Source organism: Heptranchias perlo, chromosome 1, assembly GCF_035084215.1.
Source record: "Heptranchias perlo isolate sHepPer1 chromosome 1, sHepPer1.hap1, whole genome shotgun sequence".
NCBI lineage: Eukaryota > Metazoa > Chordata > Chondrichthyes > Hexanchiformes > Hexanchidae > Heptranchias > Heptranchias perlo.
In genome coordinates this window covers 71,658,987-71,678,922 of record NC_090325.1, presented here as the reverse complement: position 1 = coordinate 71,678,922, position 19,936 = coordinate 71,658,987, and the positions used below count along the sequence as shown (strand labels likewise).

The 19,936-nt window shown below is 44.5% G+C and overlaps 1 protein-coding gene across 1 annotated transcript; it reads left to right on the top strand.

The window, feature by feature from the left end:
- The first annotated feature begins 446 nt into the window (after nucleotides 1–446).
- Nucleotides 447–1,673, top strand: htr1aa (5-hydroxytryptamine (serotonin) receptor 1A a). Its single transcript, XM_067995080.1, has one exon. It carries the CDS (start codon nucleotides 447–449, stop codon nucleotides 1,671–1,673), a length of 1,227 nt encoding a protein of 408 aa, XP_067851181.1.
- The last annotated feature ends 18,263 nt before the right edge of the window (nucleotides 1,674–19,936 follow it).

Here is a 19,936-nt window from a genome sequence, read left to right as displayed (position 1 = left end):
ACGTGAGATAACGATCAACTCCGCCTACATTATTGATCCAAGAATCAGACCTGGTCCAAGAATAGTGGGGGAAGAAATCTTCTTTAGCTGTCAGAAATCAGGAAACGTGTCGCTCAAGGTAGGAGAAACAAAAGTGGAGAAGAATCAGAGTGCAGTCATGGTCCTAGCTGTTCCTACTTTCACCAACATCAGCATTAACATCAGCATGGAAAGGCACACTCCAGAGACCTATTAGCCATCTGACGTATCCTGGACGGCGGTATATATTAATTCACTCAGTCACCATTCGATGAGGGAAACGCCAATGATTTATAGAACTAAGAAAATACGGCGACATGGTCTATGTGTTTAATACTTCATCTTCTCCTTTAAATAATGTAGCTTGCCTGAAATTTGGAGCCTGAAGGACTGACTCAACTTCTCCCCGGCTCCTCTGCGCTCTCGGAATGGAAATGTTCAACAACAGCACCTTTTCAGACTCTGCTTTTGCCAAGGAAAATAATACGAGTTTTCCAGAGGTGACGCTCACTTATCAGATTATAACTTCATTGTTTATAGGGACTTTGATCCTTTGTTCTATCATTGGAAATACTTGTGTGATCGCCGCTATAGCGCTGGAGCGCTCTCTCCAAAATGTAGCCAACTATTTGATAGGGTCACTGGCTGTCACAGACCTGATGGTCTCTGTGTTGGTGCTGCCTATGGCTGCTTTGTACCAAGTTCTGAACAAGTGGACCCTGGGACAGGTAACCTGTGACATTTTTATCTCTTTAGATGTGTTGTGTTGTACATCCTCTATCCTGCACCTTTGCGCTATTGCTCTAGACAGGTACTGGGCTATTACAGATCCAATAGACTATGTCAACAAGAGGACTCCCAGACGAGCTGCTGTTCTAATAAGCCTGACATGGCTGGTCGGCTTTTTAATTTCAATCCCACCCATGTTGGGCTGGAGAACACCCGAAGACAGAGCTGATCCCGATGCTTGTAATATTAGCCAAGATCCCGGCTACACCATTTATTCCACCTTCGGCGCCTTTTATATCCCTCTGATACTGATGTTAGTCCTGTATGGGAGAATATTCAAAGCCGCTAGATTCCGCATTCGCAAGACCGTGAAGAAATCGGAGAAGCAAAAAGTAGCAGACACTTGCCTAACAGTTTCTCCGGCCGCCACACAAAAGAAAACCAACGGTGAGAACAACAAGAACTGGAAGAGGAGCGTGGAGCCCAAACCCGCCAGTATCAACGGGGCAATCCGACATGGAGAAGAGGGGTCAGCTTTAGAAGTCATCGAAGTGCAGCACAACTCCAAAGGCCACCTTCATCTGCCCAGCAACACCAACAACCAATCGACATCCTGCTTTGAGGCTAGGAACGATAAGAACATTGAAGCAAAGAGAAAGGTGGCCCTTGCCCGCGAGAGGAAAACTGTGAAAACTTTGGGCATCATCATGGGCACCTTCATCTGCTGCTGGTTGCCGTTTTTCATCGTGGCCCTTGTATTACCATTCTGTGGACAACAGTGTTATATGCCAATCTGGCTCCACGCTGTCATCAACTGGCAAGGCTACTCGAATTCACTCCTAAATCCCATCATCTATGCTTATTTCAATAAGGATTTCCAAAGTGCTTTCAAGAAAATTATCAAATGCAAGTTCTGCAGGCAATGATTCAATCATCATAATTCGTTTTTGCGATATGCCCAGAAAAATTCATTAAATTTAATATTTATTTTAAAATGCATTCGTGACACGAATGCAACTGGGTTTAACCTATAGCACAGAGTGGAATTTCTGTGGGCAGGTGAGAATATTTATGCTGGCAGCTTTTAACAAAATGTTAAATTAGGAGAGAAAGTCTACTGGGTTTTGATGTTAGATCACTTAACTAATCGTTATGTCCCTGGATGTAATTGAAAAATAACCTCGTTGTTCTACGATTTAAAAACAACAATTCTGGTCATTGTATATGAGACCCGGTGCGTGTCGGGTTAAGTTGCACATTTTACTGGAGGAAACTACTAGTTGGCTTCACTAGATGTGCGTTGTTTCACAACCCATATAGCAGTTCTATGCTGTGTGTTGAGGTGTTCTGCTTGTCTTTACTTTCGTGATTTTCAAAGTTGCAGATTTGGGTCTGTGATCGTTCGCAATCAATAAAGTTACTATCACTTTAGACAAAATAAAACTCGTCTGATAAAGAACACGTGCATGTGTGCATTTATTCAACTGGCCTACAGTTCAGGTACAGTTAGAACAATGCTTCATATCAGTTAATCTATTGCCCGCCAGCCTTGCATTCAAACACATTTTCAGATTTTCATGAAGTGTTAGGGTTTTTGTACCAAAGATAATTTGGTTTAATTTAACTGGTATGGAAAATTTCTGTACTCAGAAACCGGTTGTGTAATCTTAAAGCCCTCAAATTTATTGTAAAACCTAGTGCGAGCATCGTAAACTCAAACCTGTTGTACAAATGCCAAAGTAGAATATGTAACAGCAAATCTCTACATCCGGTCTTTTGTATAATCTACCGTGAAAGGATTGGCTGTTCTGCACACACTGTTAAACAAAATATGTGTTCATTTCAAATAGCTTGTCCAACTATGATTCTATGAACTAAAGTTCATTACTTTATTAACAAAGGTGTTACAGTATTAGGTATGGATTCAACAACTCAGCGGGTTATACATAAGTCAAGCTCTTCGTGTTCTGATATGTAAAAAAAACCCACTGACCAACTCCAGGTAATGTGTAGCTGGAAATAGGATTTGCACAAGACTTTGCCAGTAAGTCACATGAACGTTGAGTATCCGCTTCCTCACAGGCCCAGATCGAGTCTGATCAGTTAGTTATATGAATGAATTAGTCTTACTTGACTGCAGTGGACTCCATTAAATAATTCCTCCTAATATTATTTTCTTAGCGATTTCAATTTATTGCACTTCAATGTAATATTGTTCCTGGTAATCTCACTTACCTCCCAAGACCTCTATTTAATTATTTATAACGGGGGAGGGGGCCAACTCCAAGCGGCAGCAGAGAGGGTGGATTGGTGTGCGAACTGCTCTCAGCCCCCCGAGAGCGATGGACTGGCTGCAGCTGACCCTCCGATCTTCCCTGGCGTCCTATCGGCCAGGGGAGCGCTGACCTTCTGCTAGGAGCATAGTTTCAGCAGCGGAGCTGAAATCGGGAAACCCACCTGAGCGGAGATCCAGGCCGGAGTCTTGTTGCTCCGTGACTTTACAAAGTTGCCTCCTTCCCCCCTCCGGCACACTGTGCGGTTTGGCAAACTTCACGTTTCCAGTTGAGTGCCTGTCATGCGAACCCATTCTCGAAGTTTGTCAGCCACACCTTGGAAACAAGCAAGCAGGGGTGGTCAAACGTGTGGCTGTTTCCTTTGGAGCCGTGTTAAATAAAAAGCACGTGAATTCAGCAAATTGGGTCCCGCCGATGGTCGTTTAGATTAAATGGAAAACTGGGTTGATGCAGAGGCATCGGTGAACCAGTGGATAGATTGGCATTAGATAACCGAATGCGGAGAGACATGCAGTGAATTCTCTTCTAAAGGGAAATGTAAGGAAATCACCAAATCATCTTCTAATAGAGGGGAATGAACAACGGAGAGCCCACTGCATTCCATTGCGGAGAAATGTGACTTCAAATGCTCTCTGGAACAAAATCTGCTATTCTTAGTCTCGATCTGGACCGTGGGCATTATACAGACAGAATGATCCAAGAGACAAGGCCAGTAATTTGCACAAGACTTCGAAACAACCAATACGTGAGGTGATTTTCGCTTTGTTAATTTTGGAAAACTTCGGAGTTAAAATAGTTTTGGAAACGGTAGGGGTTTCCAGAAAATAAAAATGTCTGGTTGCTTCTCGGAAAACATTGGCCCAAGTTTCAGGCATAACCTTGTCAAAAAAGGTACATATACCGGAACCTAAATAAACAGGCGACTACTAAACGGTGTCTGTTTTCTGTCCGGCATTATGGGGACGTCCCTTTGAACAAACCCTTTGGAAGAAGCCAATTCTGAATGAATTCTCTGCAAACGGAATTGGTAGACAACCCCCCATCCTGGTTCTCGATGACACGCGGAAGCGCTCTTCCGATTTCAATTGGTATTTGAACTTGATGCTCTTGAAATCCAAAGTCTAGAGGCAACCAAGAATGCGTGTTCATTATAGTAACAATAATAATATTTTATACTTTGTAACTTAGTATCCACTCTGTTTAGAAATCATGGAATACCTTACAGTAATAATAGAGTATTGATATGAATATTTGTATGCCTGCCTGTATAGCAAAACCAAGAATCGAGGGATCTGGCCGCATTGCACGCTGTAATGATAATCAACCTACAGCCTGGATTTCAAATTTTAAAAAATCCAATGTTTGTATTTTGGTTCTGTCTATTGGTTAACCTATCCAACCAGATTTTGGATTTATATACCTGTTAATAGGTTGGAGTGCTATGTGGGGCGGCAATTTTTAAGTGGAGGCTGAACTCAGTGTAATTGTTCACAGTAAAATGCTGTTGCATAAAATTGAAGTAGCTGTCTTTAAACCACTGTTGTCACAAGCCCTGAAGTAATACATTTAATCAACAAAGGAGAAAATGTAAGTTAAACCTATGATTAGACCTTTGTGAGAGGTATATTTTGAGATCCATAAAACCGTGGAAGTTTACAGTACAGGTGGAGGGCATTTGGCCCATCGTATCTGTGCTGGCTCTTTGCAGGAATAATACAACATTAATCCTACTGCTCTGCTCTCTACCCATAGCTCTGCATCTTCCTCTGCTTCAAAAATTGTATTTTTCTCTTAAAATAGGCAATGCTCTCTGCCTCAATCATTCCCTATGGCAAAGCATTCCACTCTCCAACAACCCTGTATGTAAAGTAAATTCTCCTAACCTCTCTCCTCACTCTTGATATGATTTTTTTTTAAAAGGACCTCCTTGTCACTGATTCCCCTACCAGAGGAAATAGTCTTTCCCTATTCATCTGATCAAATCTCTTCATTTAGACTTTCAGGGAAGTATGTGTTTGAACTCCTAGAACTCCCTGTCCATCCTTATCCTTTAGCATCCCTCCATTCATCTCAGCACAGTGAAAAACGGGACAGAAGTGCACGGATCCCAGTGCACCTACAGTGCTACATTTGTATTTGCTGTGTGCAAGGTACGGTATACAAATATGCAAATAAAAAACAAAAAAAAATCAAATGCTGAAAATCTGTAAGAAAAAAGAAAGTGCTGGAAACTCTCAGCAGATTAGTCAGCTTCTGCGGAGAGAACATATTTCGGTTGTCATCAGAACTAAGATAATGAAAAATAAGCAAGCATTTAAATAGGATCAGAACGAAAGAGAAACAAAAAAGGGGGCGGGGGAGAAAACACTAGAGAGGAAATATTGGTGGAAGGACTTGTAATCTACTTAAAAGAGAAACAGGAAATGGTTAGGCAGCCAAGATGGTCTTAACAGCAGATGATAAGAAGTAACTTAAAATAAAGAGAAGCATAAAAAATGAGAGAAACAACGAACATGTGAATAGCTGAGGCAGTGAGAGGTGCATCCGATATGAAATGGAAACAGGAGAAGCTGGTGAAAAGGGCAGGGTTCAATGGCCCAAAGAGAAGATAAGCAGGCTGTCAATGAAGGTGCAGTCTCCTCCACCAGCACGTGTTCTGATGAAGGGTTTACAAATATGCAATCCTGATACAAACACATTCTTGCCAATATCCTGCTATAAAGTGTGTAAAACTATATAAAGTCCGATAGTTTCCCTTTATACAGTCAGTAATGGCATCAATTTTGATGACGGGTCACATCTGAAATGTTAACCAATCGTTCTCTTCCAGATGCTGATCAGCTTGCTGTGTATTTGCAACATTTTCTCCCTTTATTTCAGTTGCAGATTGTCTTGTTACATCTGATTCTGATTATATGCTGTCTATCCTAACCAATTCTACAAAATGCAATTCCATTGTATAAAAAAAATCCTTCCAGGATCTGTACGCATTTTTCTCAAATTTTGTTCAATACTGCCCAAGAATTAGATGATTTATGTTTCAGACAGACTAATAGTTTTTGTGTGAATTATTGCACCAGCCGATAACATTTAACACAGCTTTTCTGAAAAATACCTTTCTGAAAATTGCCTTTCTGATAGAGGCAATGTAATCTAATGGTCCCTGGATAGAGAAACGTGGGAACGGCAAACTTGGGTTATGCTGCAAGCTCCCACATCATTTTCTGTCCAGGGACAAGAGAGCTCTCTACACATGTGTGCCTGCAGAGATAAACAGAGTTGGTTTAAGTTTGACGTTGGAGCAAAGCTGGCAGTTTGCTCTCCGCTCACATTAAATACAAAGTTTAAGTAGTGACCAAGTAGCTTATAGAACTACCTAGGAACTTTATACTGTAACCAATGTCATGCATAAGATTACCTCTCGGAGGTTGTCTCACACCTTTTGCCCAAATGTGCTTTGGGTAACTAGACATGCTAAGTTATGTAATTTTCAAGAAGCTGAAGCCAAAACTGGCTTATATTGATTAAACAGCTTAGTATAATTGGCTTACTGAATATATATTAACAAATAAAATCCCACAACATCGTGCAGGACTTTATAATGCATTATCTAATTCACTTAGTGAATTAATGTCATCTACCAGTGCATCATTTATTTACCTGTGCTCCTTAAACGTAAGCGATTAAACAAATGATGACTTGTGACTCCCTTTAGAGCATTCAAATAGATCATGGAAATCACTTAAAGGCTGTTGTTTCCATAACATTCCGTTATGCATTTTCAAACCACAAGGACCAAACCAACATCTTAGGCTCACCGAATTAGATGCCTGTGGTGTTGAATCATAACAAGCAGGAAAACTGGGACGGTCATCTCTTGCTGGTTATAATTGCATTGCGGGGTAATCTGCAACCCTGTATTTGTCACTGTCCCTATTTTAAAATGTGAAATCATAAATCAGCATCTCATCAGTTCTGGTGCGGGTAACGGAGAAGGAAAATAAATCTGTTGCTATGTATCCAATTGCGCCGATTGTCAAAGATACGCTGATTTAGTAACACACGCCCTGATCATAGGATAGCCATACAACGTAGGTAAATTATCATAAGTCGAGTCCTCTCAAAATGACACGAAGTTACCAAGATGTGGAGATGCCGGTGATGGACTGGGGTGGACAAATGTAAGGAATCTTACAACACCAGGTTATAGTCCAACAATTTTTTTTAAATCACAAGCTTTCGGCGATTATCTCCTTCGTCACCTGGTGTTGTAAGATTCCTTACGAAGTTACCAAGGGAGCCAAGCCAAGCAGGCAAGTTCCGTAAATTTTCAATACCATGTAGTTATAACGAAGCTGGGGTATGTTCGCGGATATTCAATGTCGTGACAGTTCTGGATATCGGGTAACTCATTACAATAGCTTAAAACCTTTCAGATATGCCTCCGCTAGGTAGGGCTGACACCTATTTGCTACGTTTCTGTAATATTGTTATAACTTTATTTATAAGGGCTTTCGGCTTTGTAGATTGACACCTTTCTCACAACCACTACCAAAACCAGAACTGTATTCTTAACTGGCAACAGCCGGACCTTATATTCTGGCACATTTTCATTTCTTGCTTCTCTGGAAGGCCCCATAGACAACTCACAACCATGCCGTATTAAAGTTTTAATACTGAAGGGAACCTTCAGTTAGTCTATGAATATATTTTATCTGGCCGTTTGTCACTAACCATCAAACATCACACTTCCTCTGATAGTTTCTTGAAGTGAATGATGACAAAAAAAATGGAAAATATGAGGACAACTATTTGAAAACCGTCCCAGGGTGATAAGGAGGTTGATTATGTAACTATGCTGCCTTGCTATTTTTTAATATGTGTGGGGAGGAAGAGAAATGCATACATTTTCGAACCAGGGCTGCTTGAATTGGCAGAGGGGAAGAGAAAAGCTTATTTGACCTATTTCAGTAATCTATTAGCTAGTGGAATCACAGGCTAATTACTCACAACACGACTGCTCTCAACGTGACACAGGGGATTGATTACTTGCCGGCATGGGAAAAGATTGATCGTGTATTCAAGTCAAGGGGTGAACTTTTACTATGCACTCGGAGGGGGGAACTCTTAGGATGACAGATAATTGCAGTAAGCTTTTAGTAATATGCTTTTTAGCACTTTCTTGAAGTTTAACATTATTAGCACAAAGCAATTGATTCATGTCCTATTTACGTTATGAGAACAAGGAGTTCTGACCCTAGTATAAATGTCGCGGCATCGCACCTGTAGGGCAGAGAATGTCACCTTGTCAATTGGTTTCGTGGCCTTGGCTCCCGAGGCAAACAATAGTGTCTGTGAGTGGCAGTGCTGATCATTGAAGCTGGCCGAGGGCTGCGTGAACTCCCGCTCACTTGTACAGGATGACAATGCGGGTTTCACGTCGCTGGCCAGTATTGACATGAGGGGAAAAACAGAAATGTGAAGTTGCAAATCTGTCTGAAATAACTGCCTCTGCACGATTTTACCCATGAGCAGTAGTTTCAACGTTGCTGCCGGTGCTTTGAATCTGCCTTGCAATATAAACAGAGTGAATTCAGAGGACCATGCAGCTTCGTGACATGAAGGAGCCACTCAAAAATCAGTATCATAAGAACATAAGAAATGGGAGCAGGGGTAGGCCGTGGGGCCCCTCGAGACTGCTCCGCCATTCAATAAGATCATGGCTGATCTTTGACCTCAACTCCACTTTCCCGTCAGATCCCCATATCCCTTGATTCCCTTAGAGTCCAAAAATCTATGGATCTCAGCCTTGAATATACTCAATGACTCAGAATCCACAGTCCTTTGGGGTAGAGAATTCTAAAGATTCACAACCCTCTGAGTGAAGAAATCCCTCCTCATCTCAGTATTAAATGGCCGATCCCTTATCCTGCAACTATGCCCCCTAGTTCTAGACTCTTCAGCCAGGGGAAACAACCTCTCAGCATCAACCCTGTCAAACCCCCTCAGAATTTTATATGTTTCAATGCGATCACCTCTCATTCTTCTAAACTTCAGAGAGTATAGGCCCATTCTACTCAATCTCTCATCATAAGACAACCTTCTCATCCCAGAAATTAATCCAATGAACCTTTGTTGCACTGCCTCTAAGGCAAGTATATCCTTCCTTAGATAAGGAGACCAAAACTATGCACAGTACTCCAGGTATGGTCTCACCAAAGCCCTATATAATTGTAGCAAGACTTCCTTACTCTTGTACTCCAATCCCCTTGCAATAAAGGCCAACATACCATTTGCCTTCCTAATTGCCTGCTGCACCTGCATACAAACTTTTTGTGTTTCTTGTACGAGGACACCCAAGTCTCTCTGAACACCAACATTTAATAGTTTCTCACCATTTAAAAAACATCTGTTTTTCTATTCTTCCTACCGAAGTGAATAACTTCACATTTCCCCAAATTATACTCCATCTGCCACCTTATTGCCCACTCACTTAACCTGTCTATATCCCTTTGCAGACCCTTTGAGCTCGATTTTCAAAGGACGGCGGGATGGCAGCGGGGGGGCGGTCAATGGGTGCGCGGGTAACCCAAATAAAATCTTACCGTTTCCCATGGGATCGCGAGTTAATTGATGGCCCTTAAGGTGGCTTCCGGATTTGCCGTCTGAAAGCTGCGCAGTGGACGGACTGCACACCCGCATGACAGGCTGTCAGCTGGAGCGTCTCTATTTAAAGGGCCATTGCTCCAAAGGCTTTTGCTGCAGGAAAGACCAAAAAGGCACAATGGAGCAGCACAGGGGCAAGGCTACCACAAGATTTAATGATGTCTCACTGCAGCAGCTACTGGCCAGGGTGAGGAGGAGGAGGGAAGTGTTTTACCCCACGGATGGAAGGAAGTGCCCTGTCTTTGCCATCAAGAAGGTTTAGCGCGAGGTGGCAGAGGAGGTCACCAGCAGCAACAAAGTCTCCTGCACCTGGATTCGGTGCAGGAAGCGCTTAAATACCTAACTAGGTCAGCAAAAGTGAGTGCACTTATTGACTCTCCTACATTCCATGTTCCACATCACCACCCCCCCCAACTTATTCTGCACTACTCCATCACATCACTCATCACACCCACTTAAGGCTCATCCTCAACTTACCTGCACTTCCTCAGCACTTCCTCACCTCCCCATTAGTCACCCCACCACGACCACTCATTCCAATCCTCATACAAAGTGCTAGCTCTGTCTCATACTCACCCTCTGATGCATCTCTTTCACGGTCAGCCTCACACAAAGCAATGCATTCATTGGCTGACCACTTCACCATCACTCACTCACGCGTCTGTACTTTCTCCCCTTCTAGGAGAAGAGAGCACAAAATTCACGGGAGAGGGCGAGGACCGGAGGGGGGCCACAACAAACAGTGGCCCTCACAGACGCAGAGCAGGAGGTGTTGGAGATCAGCCACACCCTTGAGTGCCTGTCCGTCGGGAACGCCGAGACTGGCAACCCACAAACGTCTGGTGACACAATTCATCACACACAACATGAATTAACATTAACAATGCTTGGCATGTTAAACGCCTCAGTATGCTCTTTGCAACATGACACATCTGTGATGATGCTTAATATTGCCCTCTGTTCTCTTACAGGCCCTTCAACAACCGCAGTGATGGCAGAGGGCGATTCCTCAGAGGAGCTCCCGGCCTCTGAGGGCGCACCGTTGTATCTTAGTGAGCCATCCACCAGTGCAGATACTCACACCTTGGTGGGTCCTAATAATCAGTCAGTTGGGTTGGTACCTGGTGAGTCACCACACACAAGTGATCACGAGCAAACACTCGTGGCGGGGGCAGTTATGGAGAGTCTGCGTCGGTGGGAGCACTCCTCTCCAGGCTCTGCTCAGCTGGACGCAGATGCTGAACCCCGGGGGCCATCCAGTAAAAGGAGAATGATCGAGGGACAGCAGTACATTGGCGAGGTACTGGAACAGGTGCTACGCGCACTCTCCACAATAGTGCAGAGGATAGAGGAGTCCAACTCCTGCATTAGTGGAATGGCGGGCACAGGTAAGTACGGGAATGTCTGCGATGGAGAGAATGGACAGAAGGCTAGCCTCCGTTGAGCTTCAAGCACGGCTCACAAATGAGTCCATTCAGGCCTTGACAATGGTAGTTCAGACTCAGGGTGAACAACATTCTGCGGCTTTAAACAGGCTGACAGATACACTAGCACTGGCCTTACAAGGCATCACACTTGTCCTCCAAATTGTTGTCCAGCAGAGTGGTAAGAGTGATGTAGCCCTGGCCTAGGGGAGGGATGATGGCGAAAGGGGACATTGAAGTGGGGATGCCACTCAAAGCACTCCTGTGTCTTACCCTTTGCCCCCCTCTCAACCAGTACCCGCAATGCTGCCTCCTCTCCAGGTGGTTGAGTCTGCCCCTGCACAGGTGCAGGTGGAGCAGTCTTTGGAGGAGCCCTCCAAAACCCAGAGGGCATAGGCCAAAAGCATCTAAGCAGTCAGGCCATGGACATGAGCATCTTGCCACTACCTCTGCTGCAGCCTCAGGGGATACACCATGTAGAAGCGATAGGAAGAGAAAGGCTAAGGTTTTGTGACTGTGAAGTGTATGCACAAGGGTGTCTGACAGACTGTCATGTTTTCCATTTATGTTTGGTTTTTGTTATATTCACATTAAATGTTATCATTCTCACCACTACTGCCATGTCTTGTCCATTCTTGACTGGCTTTTGTGATAGCGCCCTTTCACGAGCTTCACCATGAACGGTGACACTTGATGCCGCCCAGTGGGTCACTTTACAGTGGGTGTATGTGTAGTTGCAGGACTGTTTTGTGCAGGGAGGTGGGGGGGAGGAGCTGGTGTGGGCGCCGCTCTTTCCAGGTGGTCTGAGGGCTGAACTTTTCACACTGATGTTAGAAGAACCGTTCACATATCAATGGCATACCTGGCTGCTTGTGAGGCCAGGGAGGTGAGCCACTGCTCTGTTCATGGGTTGCTCCTGCTCCTCCTCCTCTTCCTCCACCTCCTCAATGTGGGTGGCAGATATGGATGGGGTCTCCTCAAGCAGCACCCCTCTCTGTTGTGCCATATTTTGCAGGACACAACACACTACTATAATGTGTCCCACTCTGGTGCGTATTGAAGTGCTCCCCCAGAACGATCAAGGCACCTAAATCGCATCTTGAGCTCTATAGCATGCTCAATTGCAGACCTGGTGGCAATGTGGCTGTCGTTGTATCGATGCTGTTGCTTGGTGATGGGGTTCCTCAGAGGTGTCATGAGTCACGTGTGCGGAGAGTATCCCTTGTCCCCGAGGAGCCAGCCCTTAAGGGTGTTCGGTACGTGAAGAGCCCCGGGATGCTGGATTCCCACAGAATGAAGGAATCGTGGCAGTTGCCAAGGAACCTGGCACACTCGTGACAAAATCTTTTGCGGTGATCACAAATTAACTGAGTGTTGATGGAGTGATAGCCCATTCTGTTGATGAACAGTCCTGGCTCGTGTGGAGGTGCTCGTATTATTATATGGGTGCAATTGATTGCATCGTGCACCCGTAGGAAGCCAGCCACAGAGTGGAATCCCACTATCCTCTCTGTCTGGCTGAGGTCGTCCATGGGGAAGTTGACGTGCTGCGAGGCCCTGCGAAACAAGCTGTCAGTGACCTGCCTTATGCACTTGTGTGCTGACGACTGAGAGACCCCTGCGATGTCCCTGATGGCACCTTTGAATGATCCGGAGGCAAAGAAGTTGAGGGCAGTGGTGACTTTGACAGCGTCAGGTAATGAAATGCTGCTCGGCCCAGCCGGGAGCAGCTCAGCATGAAGGAGGCTGCAGATGTCTGCGACTACCTGGCGACTGACTCTGAGCCTCCGTATGCACTGCTCCTCAGAGAGGTCCAGGGAGCTGAGCCTTGGTCTGTAGACCCTCCGGCCAGGGTAGTGCCTCCTGCGGCGTCGCTCCCTCTGTTGTTCCCCTCCATGCTCTTGTGCAGGTGCCTGTGGCGCTGCACTGTGTTGTGGAGCTCCAAGTGGCAAAAGTGCACACCGTGCCTGGCAAGGCTGATGATGTTGCTCGTCCTCGGATGTAGTGGTGAATGCAGCCATGGTGTCCCCCATCCTGATGGTGTCAGTTTGAGGGGGTCCAAAAAGTTGGTAAATATGTGTCAACAGAAGAATTCTGAATGGAAACTAAGAACTTTCAGTCTAAACTCAAAGATCTCCCAGCCAAAAGTTTGTCTGAAAGAACAGAGTGCCCTGCTGCAATAACTCACCTTTTCTCCCAATCTGTCAAACAAGCATTTCAATATTCAACTGGCTGCCGGCTGAAACACGTCTCCTAAAACATGGAGTGTTTCCTACAGCACGGGAAACACACTGAGGCTGAATGAAAATCGGTCCCCTGCCTCAATCACCATGAAATGAACAACTTCAAGTACTTAAACTATCTAAATAACTGTGTTAACTATCATCCCGCCAGCTTTAATTGTTGGGGGGACTTCTGCATTCATGAGGCGCGCGCACACACAGACGGGTCTGTGGGGAACTCGGAAGTTGACAGGTTGGAGCCGGCTTCCTCACCCGCTCGGGATTTCCCCGATTTTTGGCCCCCCCCCCCGCCCCCAACACACCCGGACTTCAGCATGAAAATCGAACCCATTGTGCCCTCCTCACAACTTACTTTCCCACCTAGCTTTTATCACAGTCTATAATGTTTTCAGCCTCACAAAGTGGTAAGACAGTTTCTATCTTGTTACTAATTACATTAGCTCCAGTGATGTTATGGATACGCTCAAAAAATGAATATCATCAAACAACATGTTGAACTTGTTGATGGTCTTGTGAGTAGTTACAGAAGACTATGTCCAAGAATAGGGAGAAGGCTTCACTTGTAAAATAATGGAGTGTAATTTAATGATACTTTTCTTAATTTATGGGGGCCTGCAGAAGAGATTACTATTGCTTGACAAATAAGGTCAATAGCTACCTATCATCCAGTAGGCAGCTCAACAAAGACTGGCCTCATACAGTATGGTTGAAGCAAGTTCTCATTCAGCTTCTGACAAATGAATGGACTGAGTTGGATTCTGTTCACATCAACTGATTTGGTTACCAAATCTATGTATTTCATGTGACAACACCGAGGTTAGTGGCACTGAAGGATATATAATCTGGCTCAAAAATAAAATAAATGTAAAATGATTTATATGTGATCGCAGCTTAAAAGTAGGAAGTAAGAAGGGAAGTCAGTGGATATATTTTACCCTAAGGTATGAGAGGCCTTGAACAAGTTGCTAGGGGAGGTCATTGATATGGACAGTATAAACAGATTCAAAAGATAATTTGAGAGAAAAGGTTGAAAGTCTTAGTACGAAGGCAGGTAGATGCAGTTGATGAAAAAAGGATAGACTTTTTGGGCTGTTCCTGTTGCTAAAGATTCTTATGTTTTCAAGAATTCTCCAGATTGCACCATCAGTGTCTATGGTTTGTAAATAACCAAAAAGACTCTGACAAGAATTCAAGATGCCGTTTATTGGATGATGAAAAATAAATGAAAAAGACTGAGATCGTTGAAGGACAGCCAGAAGGAAAAAACTGTTCGGAGTAACATAGAATCATAGAATCATAGAAAATAGGAGCAAGAGTAGGCCATTCGGCCCTTCGGGCCTGCTTCGCCATTCAAAACTATCATGGCTGATCGTCGAACTCAGTACCCTGTTCCTGCTTTTCCCCATATCCCTTGATCCCTTTAGCATTAAGAAATATATCTATCTCCTTCTTGAATATATTTAATTTTTAAAAAATTCCTTCATGGGATGTGAGCATTGCTGGCAAAACCAGCATTTATTGCCCATCCCTAATTGCCCTTGAAAAGGTGGTGGTGAGCCGCCTTCTTGAACCGCGGCAGTCTGTGTGGTGAAGGTTCTCCCACAGTGCTGTTAGGAAGGGAGTTCCAGGATTTTGACCCAGCGACGATGAAGGAACGGCGATATATTTCTAAGTCGGGATGATGCGTGACTTGGAGGGGAATGTGCAGGTGGTGGTGTTCCCATGTACCTGCTGCTCTTGTCCTTCTAGGTTGTAGAGGTTGTGGGTTTGGGAGGTGCTGTCGAAGAAGCCTTGGCGAGTGCATCCTGTGGATGGTACACACTGCAGCCACAGTGCGCCGGTGGTGAAGGGAGTGAATGTTTAGGGTGGTGGATGGGGTGCCAATCAAGCGGGCTGCTTTGTCCTGGATGGTGTCGAGCTTCTTTAGTGTTGTTGGAGCTGCACTCATCCAGGCAAGTGGAGAATATTCCATCACGCTCTTGACTTGTGCCTTGTAGATGGTGGGAAGGCGCTGGGGTGTCAGGAGGTGAGTCACTCACCGCAGAATACCCAGCCTCTGACCTGCTCTCGTAGCCACAGTATTTATATGGCTGGTCCAGTTAAGTTTCTGGTCAATGGTGACCCTCAGGATGTTGATGGTGGGGGATTCGGCGATGGTAATGCCGTTGAATGCCAAGTGGAGGTGGTTAGACTCTCTCTTGTTGGAGATGGTCATTGCCTGGCACTTGTCTGGCGCGAATGTTACTGCCACTTATGAGCCCAAGCCTGGATGTTGTCCAGGTCTTGCTGCATGCGGGCTCAGACTGCTTCATTATTTGAGGGGTTGTGAATGGAACTGAACACTGTGCAATCATCAGCGAACATCCCCATTTCTGACCTTATAATGGAGGGAAGGTCATTGATGAAGCAGCTGAAGATGGTTGGGCCTAGGACACTGCCCTGAGGAACTCCTGCAGCAATGCCCTGGGGTTGAGATGATTGGCCTCGAACAACCACTACCATCTTCCTTTGTGCTAGGTATGACTCCAGGCACTGGAGAGTTTTCCCCCTGATTCCCATTGACTTCAATTTTACTAGGGCTCCTTGGTGCCACACTCGGTCAAATGCTGCTTTGATATCAAGGGCAGTCACTCTCACCTCACCTCTGGAATTCAGCTCTTTTGTCCATGTTTGGACCAACGCTGTAATGAGGTCTGGAGCCGAGTGGTCCTGGCGGAACCCAAACTGAGCATCGGTGAGCAGGTTATTGGTGAGTAAATGTCGCTTGATAGGACTGTGAGTATGGCTATGTCAACCTGTTGCTTGACTAGTCTGTGGGACAGCTCTCCCAATTTTGGCATAAGTCCCCAGATGTTAGTGAGGAGGACTTTGCATGGTCCACTGGGCTTGGTTTGCCTTGTCTTGTCCGGTGCCTGGTGGTCCGTCCGGTTTTATTCTTATTATGATAGAGAGAAACTATTTCCGCTGGTTGGGATTCTAGGAGTAGGGGGCACAGTCTAAAAATTAGAGCCAGACCTTTCAGGAGCGAGATTAGAAAACATTTCTACACACAAAGGGTGGCAGAATTTGGAAATCTCTTCCGCAAACGGCAATTGATACTAGCTCAATTGCTAAATTGGATAAAGGGTAAGACGGTACATAAGCAGTGGTGTTTATTCAAGGAGTTACTTTACAACTTTCAAAAAATATATATTCCACTGAGGAAAAAAGGGTGTAAAGGAAATGACAGCCATCCGTGGCTAAGTAAAGAAATTAAGGATAGTATCCGACTAAAAACAAGGACATATAAGGTAGCCAAACTTAGTGGGAGGATAGAAGATTGGGAAGTCTTCAAAAGACAGCAAAAAGTAACTAAAGGATTGATTAAGAAAGGGAAGATAGATTACGAAAATAAATTAGCAAAAAATATAAAAACAGATAGCAAGAGTTTCTACAGTTATATAAAAAGAAAAAGGGTGGCTAAGGCAAACGTAGGTCCTTTAGAGGATGAGACCGGGAAATTAATGGTGGGAAACATGGAGATGGCAAAAATGCTGAACAAATATTTTGTTTCAGTCTTTACGGTTGAGGACACTAAGAATATCCCAACACTGGACAAACAGGGGGCTCTATGGGGGGGGGGGAGGGGCTAAATACGATTAAAATCACCAAGGAATTGGTACTCAGTAAATTAATGGGACTCAAGGCGGATAAATCCCCTGGACCTGATGGCTTACATCCGAGGGTCTTGAGGGAAGTGGCAGTAGGGATTGTGGATGCTTTGGTAATAATTTTCCAAAATTCTCTGGACTTGGCAAAGGTCCCGGCAGATTGGAAAACAGCTAATGTAACACCCTTATTTAAAAAGGGTAGTAGGCAGAAGGCTGGAAATTATAAACCAGTTAGCCTAACATCTGTGGTGGGTAAAATTTTGGAGTCTATTATTAAGGAGACAGTAGCGGAACATTTGGATAAACATAATTTAATAGGACAAAGTCAGCATGGCTTTACAAAGGGGAAGTCATGTCTGACAAATTTGCTTGAGTCCTTTGAGGACATAACGTACAGGGTGGATAAAGGGGAACCAGTGGACTTAGTGTATTTAGACTTCCAGAAGGCATTCGACAAGTTGCCACATAAAAGATTATTGCTCAAGATAAAGAATCACTGGATTGGGGGTAATATTCTGGCATGGGTGGAAGATTGGTTATCTAACAGGAAGCAGAGAGTTGGGATAAATGGTTCGTTCTCGGACTGGCAACCAGTAGCCAGTGGTGTTCCGCAGGGGTCGGTGCTGGGTCCCCAACTCTTTACAATCTATATTAACGATTTGGAGGAGGGGACCGAGTGTAACATATCAAAGTTTGCAGATGACACAAAGATGGGAGGGAAAGTGGAGAGTGAGGAGGACATAAAAAACCTACAAGGGGATATTGACAGGCTGGGTGAATGGGCGAAGATTTGGCAGATGCAATACAATATTGGAAAATGTGAGGTTATGCACTTTGGCAGGAAAAATCAGAGAGCATGTTATTATCTTAATGGCGAGAAACTGGAAAGTACTGCAGCACAAAGGGATCTGGGGGTCCTAGTGCAAGAAAATCAAAAAGTTAGTTTGCAGGTGCAGTAGGTGATCAAGAAGGCCAACGGAATGTTGGCTTTTATTGCTAGGGGGATAGAATATAAAAACAGGGAGGTATTGCTGCAGTTATATAAGGTATTGGTGAGACCGCACCTGGAATACTGCATACAGTTTTGGTGTCCATACTTAAGAAAAGACATACTTGCTCTCGAGGCAGTACAAAGAAGGTTCACTCGGTTAATCCCGGGGATGAGGGGGCGGACATATGAGGAGAGGTTGAGTAGATTGGGACTCCACTCATTGGAGTTCAGAAGAATGAGAGGCGATCTTATTGAAACATATAAGATTGTGAAGGGGCTTGATCGGGTGGATGCGGTAAGGATGTTCCCAAGGATGGGTGAAACTAGAACTAGGGGCCATAATCTTAGAATAAGGGGCTGCTCTTTCAAAACTGAGATGAGGAGAAACTTCTTCACTCAGAGGGTAGTAGGTCTGTGGAATTTGCTGCCACAGGAAGCTGTGGAAGCGACATCATTAAATAAATTTAAAACAGAAATCGACAGTTTCCTAGAAGTAAAGGGAATTCGGGGTTACGGGGAGCGGGCAGGAAATTGGACATGAATTTAGATTTGAGGTTAGGATCAAATCAGCCACGATCTTATTGAATGGCGGAGCAGGCTCGAGGGGCCGATTGGCCTACTCCTGCTCCTATTTTTTATGTTCTCTTATGTTCTTAAATCTGAGAAAGATAGCTTTTTGGCAACCAAAGGTATTAAGGGATATGGGCCAAAGGCGGGTATATGGAGTTAGATCACAGAACAGCCATGATCTTATCAAATGGCGGAGCAGGCACGAGGGGCTGAATGGCCTACTCCTGTTCCTATGTTCCTATGACTTTTTGTAGCAAGATTTTACAACTGATTGGCTTACTGAGCCATTTCAGGGCAATTAAGAATCAACCACATTGCTGCGGATCTGGAGTCACATATCGGCCATGCCAGGATGGCAGGTTTCCTTCCCTCAAGGGGACTAGTGAACCAGATGGGTTTTTATGACAATCCAGTAGTTTCAAGGCCACTATTACTGATACTAGTATTTGAATTCCAGGTTTTATTTTATTAATTGAATTTTAAATTCCCCAGTTGACATGGCAGGATTTGAATTTATGACTCCAGGCCTCTGGCTTACTGGTCCAATAATATAACCCCTATGCTACCATACCCTTAATGACTTAGCTTTCACTGCCTTCTGTGGTAGAGAATTCCACAGGTTCACCACCCTCTGAGTGAAGAAATTTCTCCTCATCTCAGTTCTAAATGGCATACCCTGTATCCTGAGACTGTGACCCCCGGTTATGGATTCCTCATCCATCGGGAACATCCTCCCGGCATCTAGTCTGTCTAGTCCTGTTAGAATTTTATATGTTTCGATGAGATCACCTCTCATTCTTCTGAACTCTTGTGAATATAGGCCTAGTCGACTCAATCTCTCCTCATACGTCAGTCCTGCCATCCCAGGAATCAGTCTGGTAAACCTTTGTTGCACTCCCTCCATGGCAAGGACATCCTTCCTCAGATAAGGAGACCAAAACTGCACACAATACTCCAGATGTGGTCTCATCAAGGCCCTATCCAATTGCAGTAAGACATCCCTGTTCCTGTACTCAAATCCTCTTGCAACGAAGGCCAACATGCCTATCACCTTCCTAACTGCTTGCTGCACCTGAATGCTCGCTTTCAGCAACTGGTTTACAAGGACACCCAGGTCTCGTTGCACCTCCCCTTTTCCCAATCTATCACCATTCAGATAATAATCTGCCTTTCTGTTTTTACAACCAAAGTGGATAACCTCACATTTATCCACATTATACTGCATCTGCCATGTTCTTGTCCACTCACCCAACTTGTCCAAATCACATTGGAGCCTCTTTGCATCCTCCTCACAGCTCACATTCCACCCCAGCTTTGTGTTGTCTGCCAATTTGGAAATGTTACATTCAGT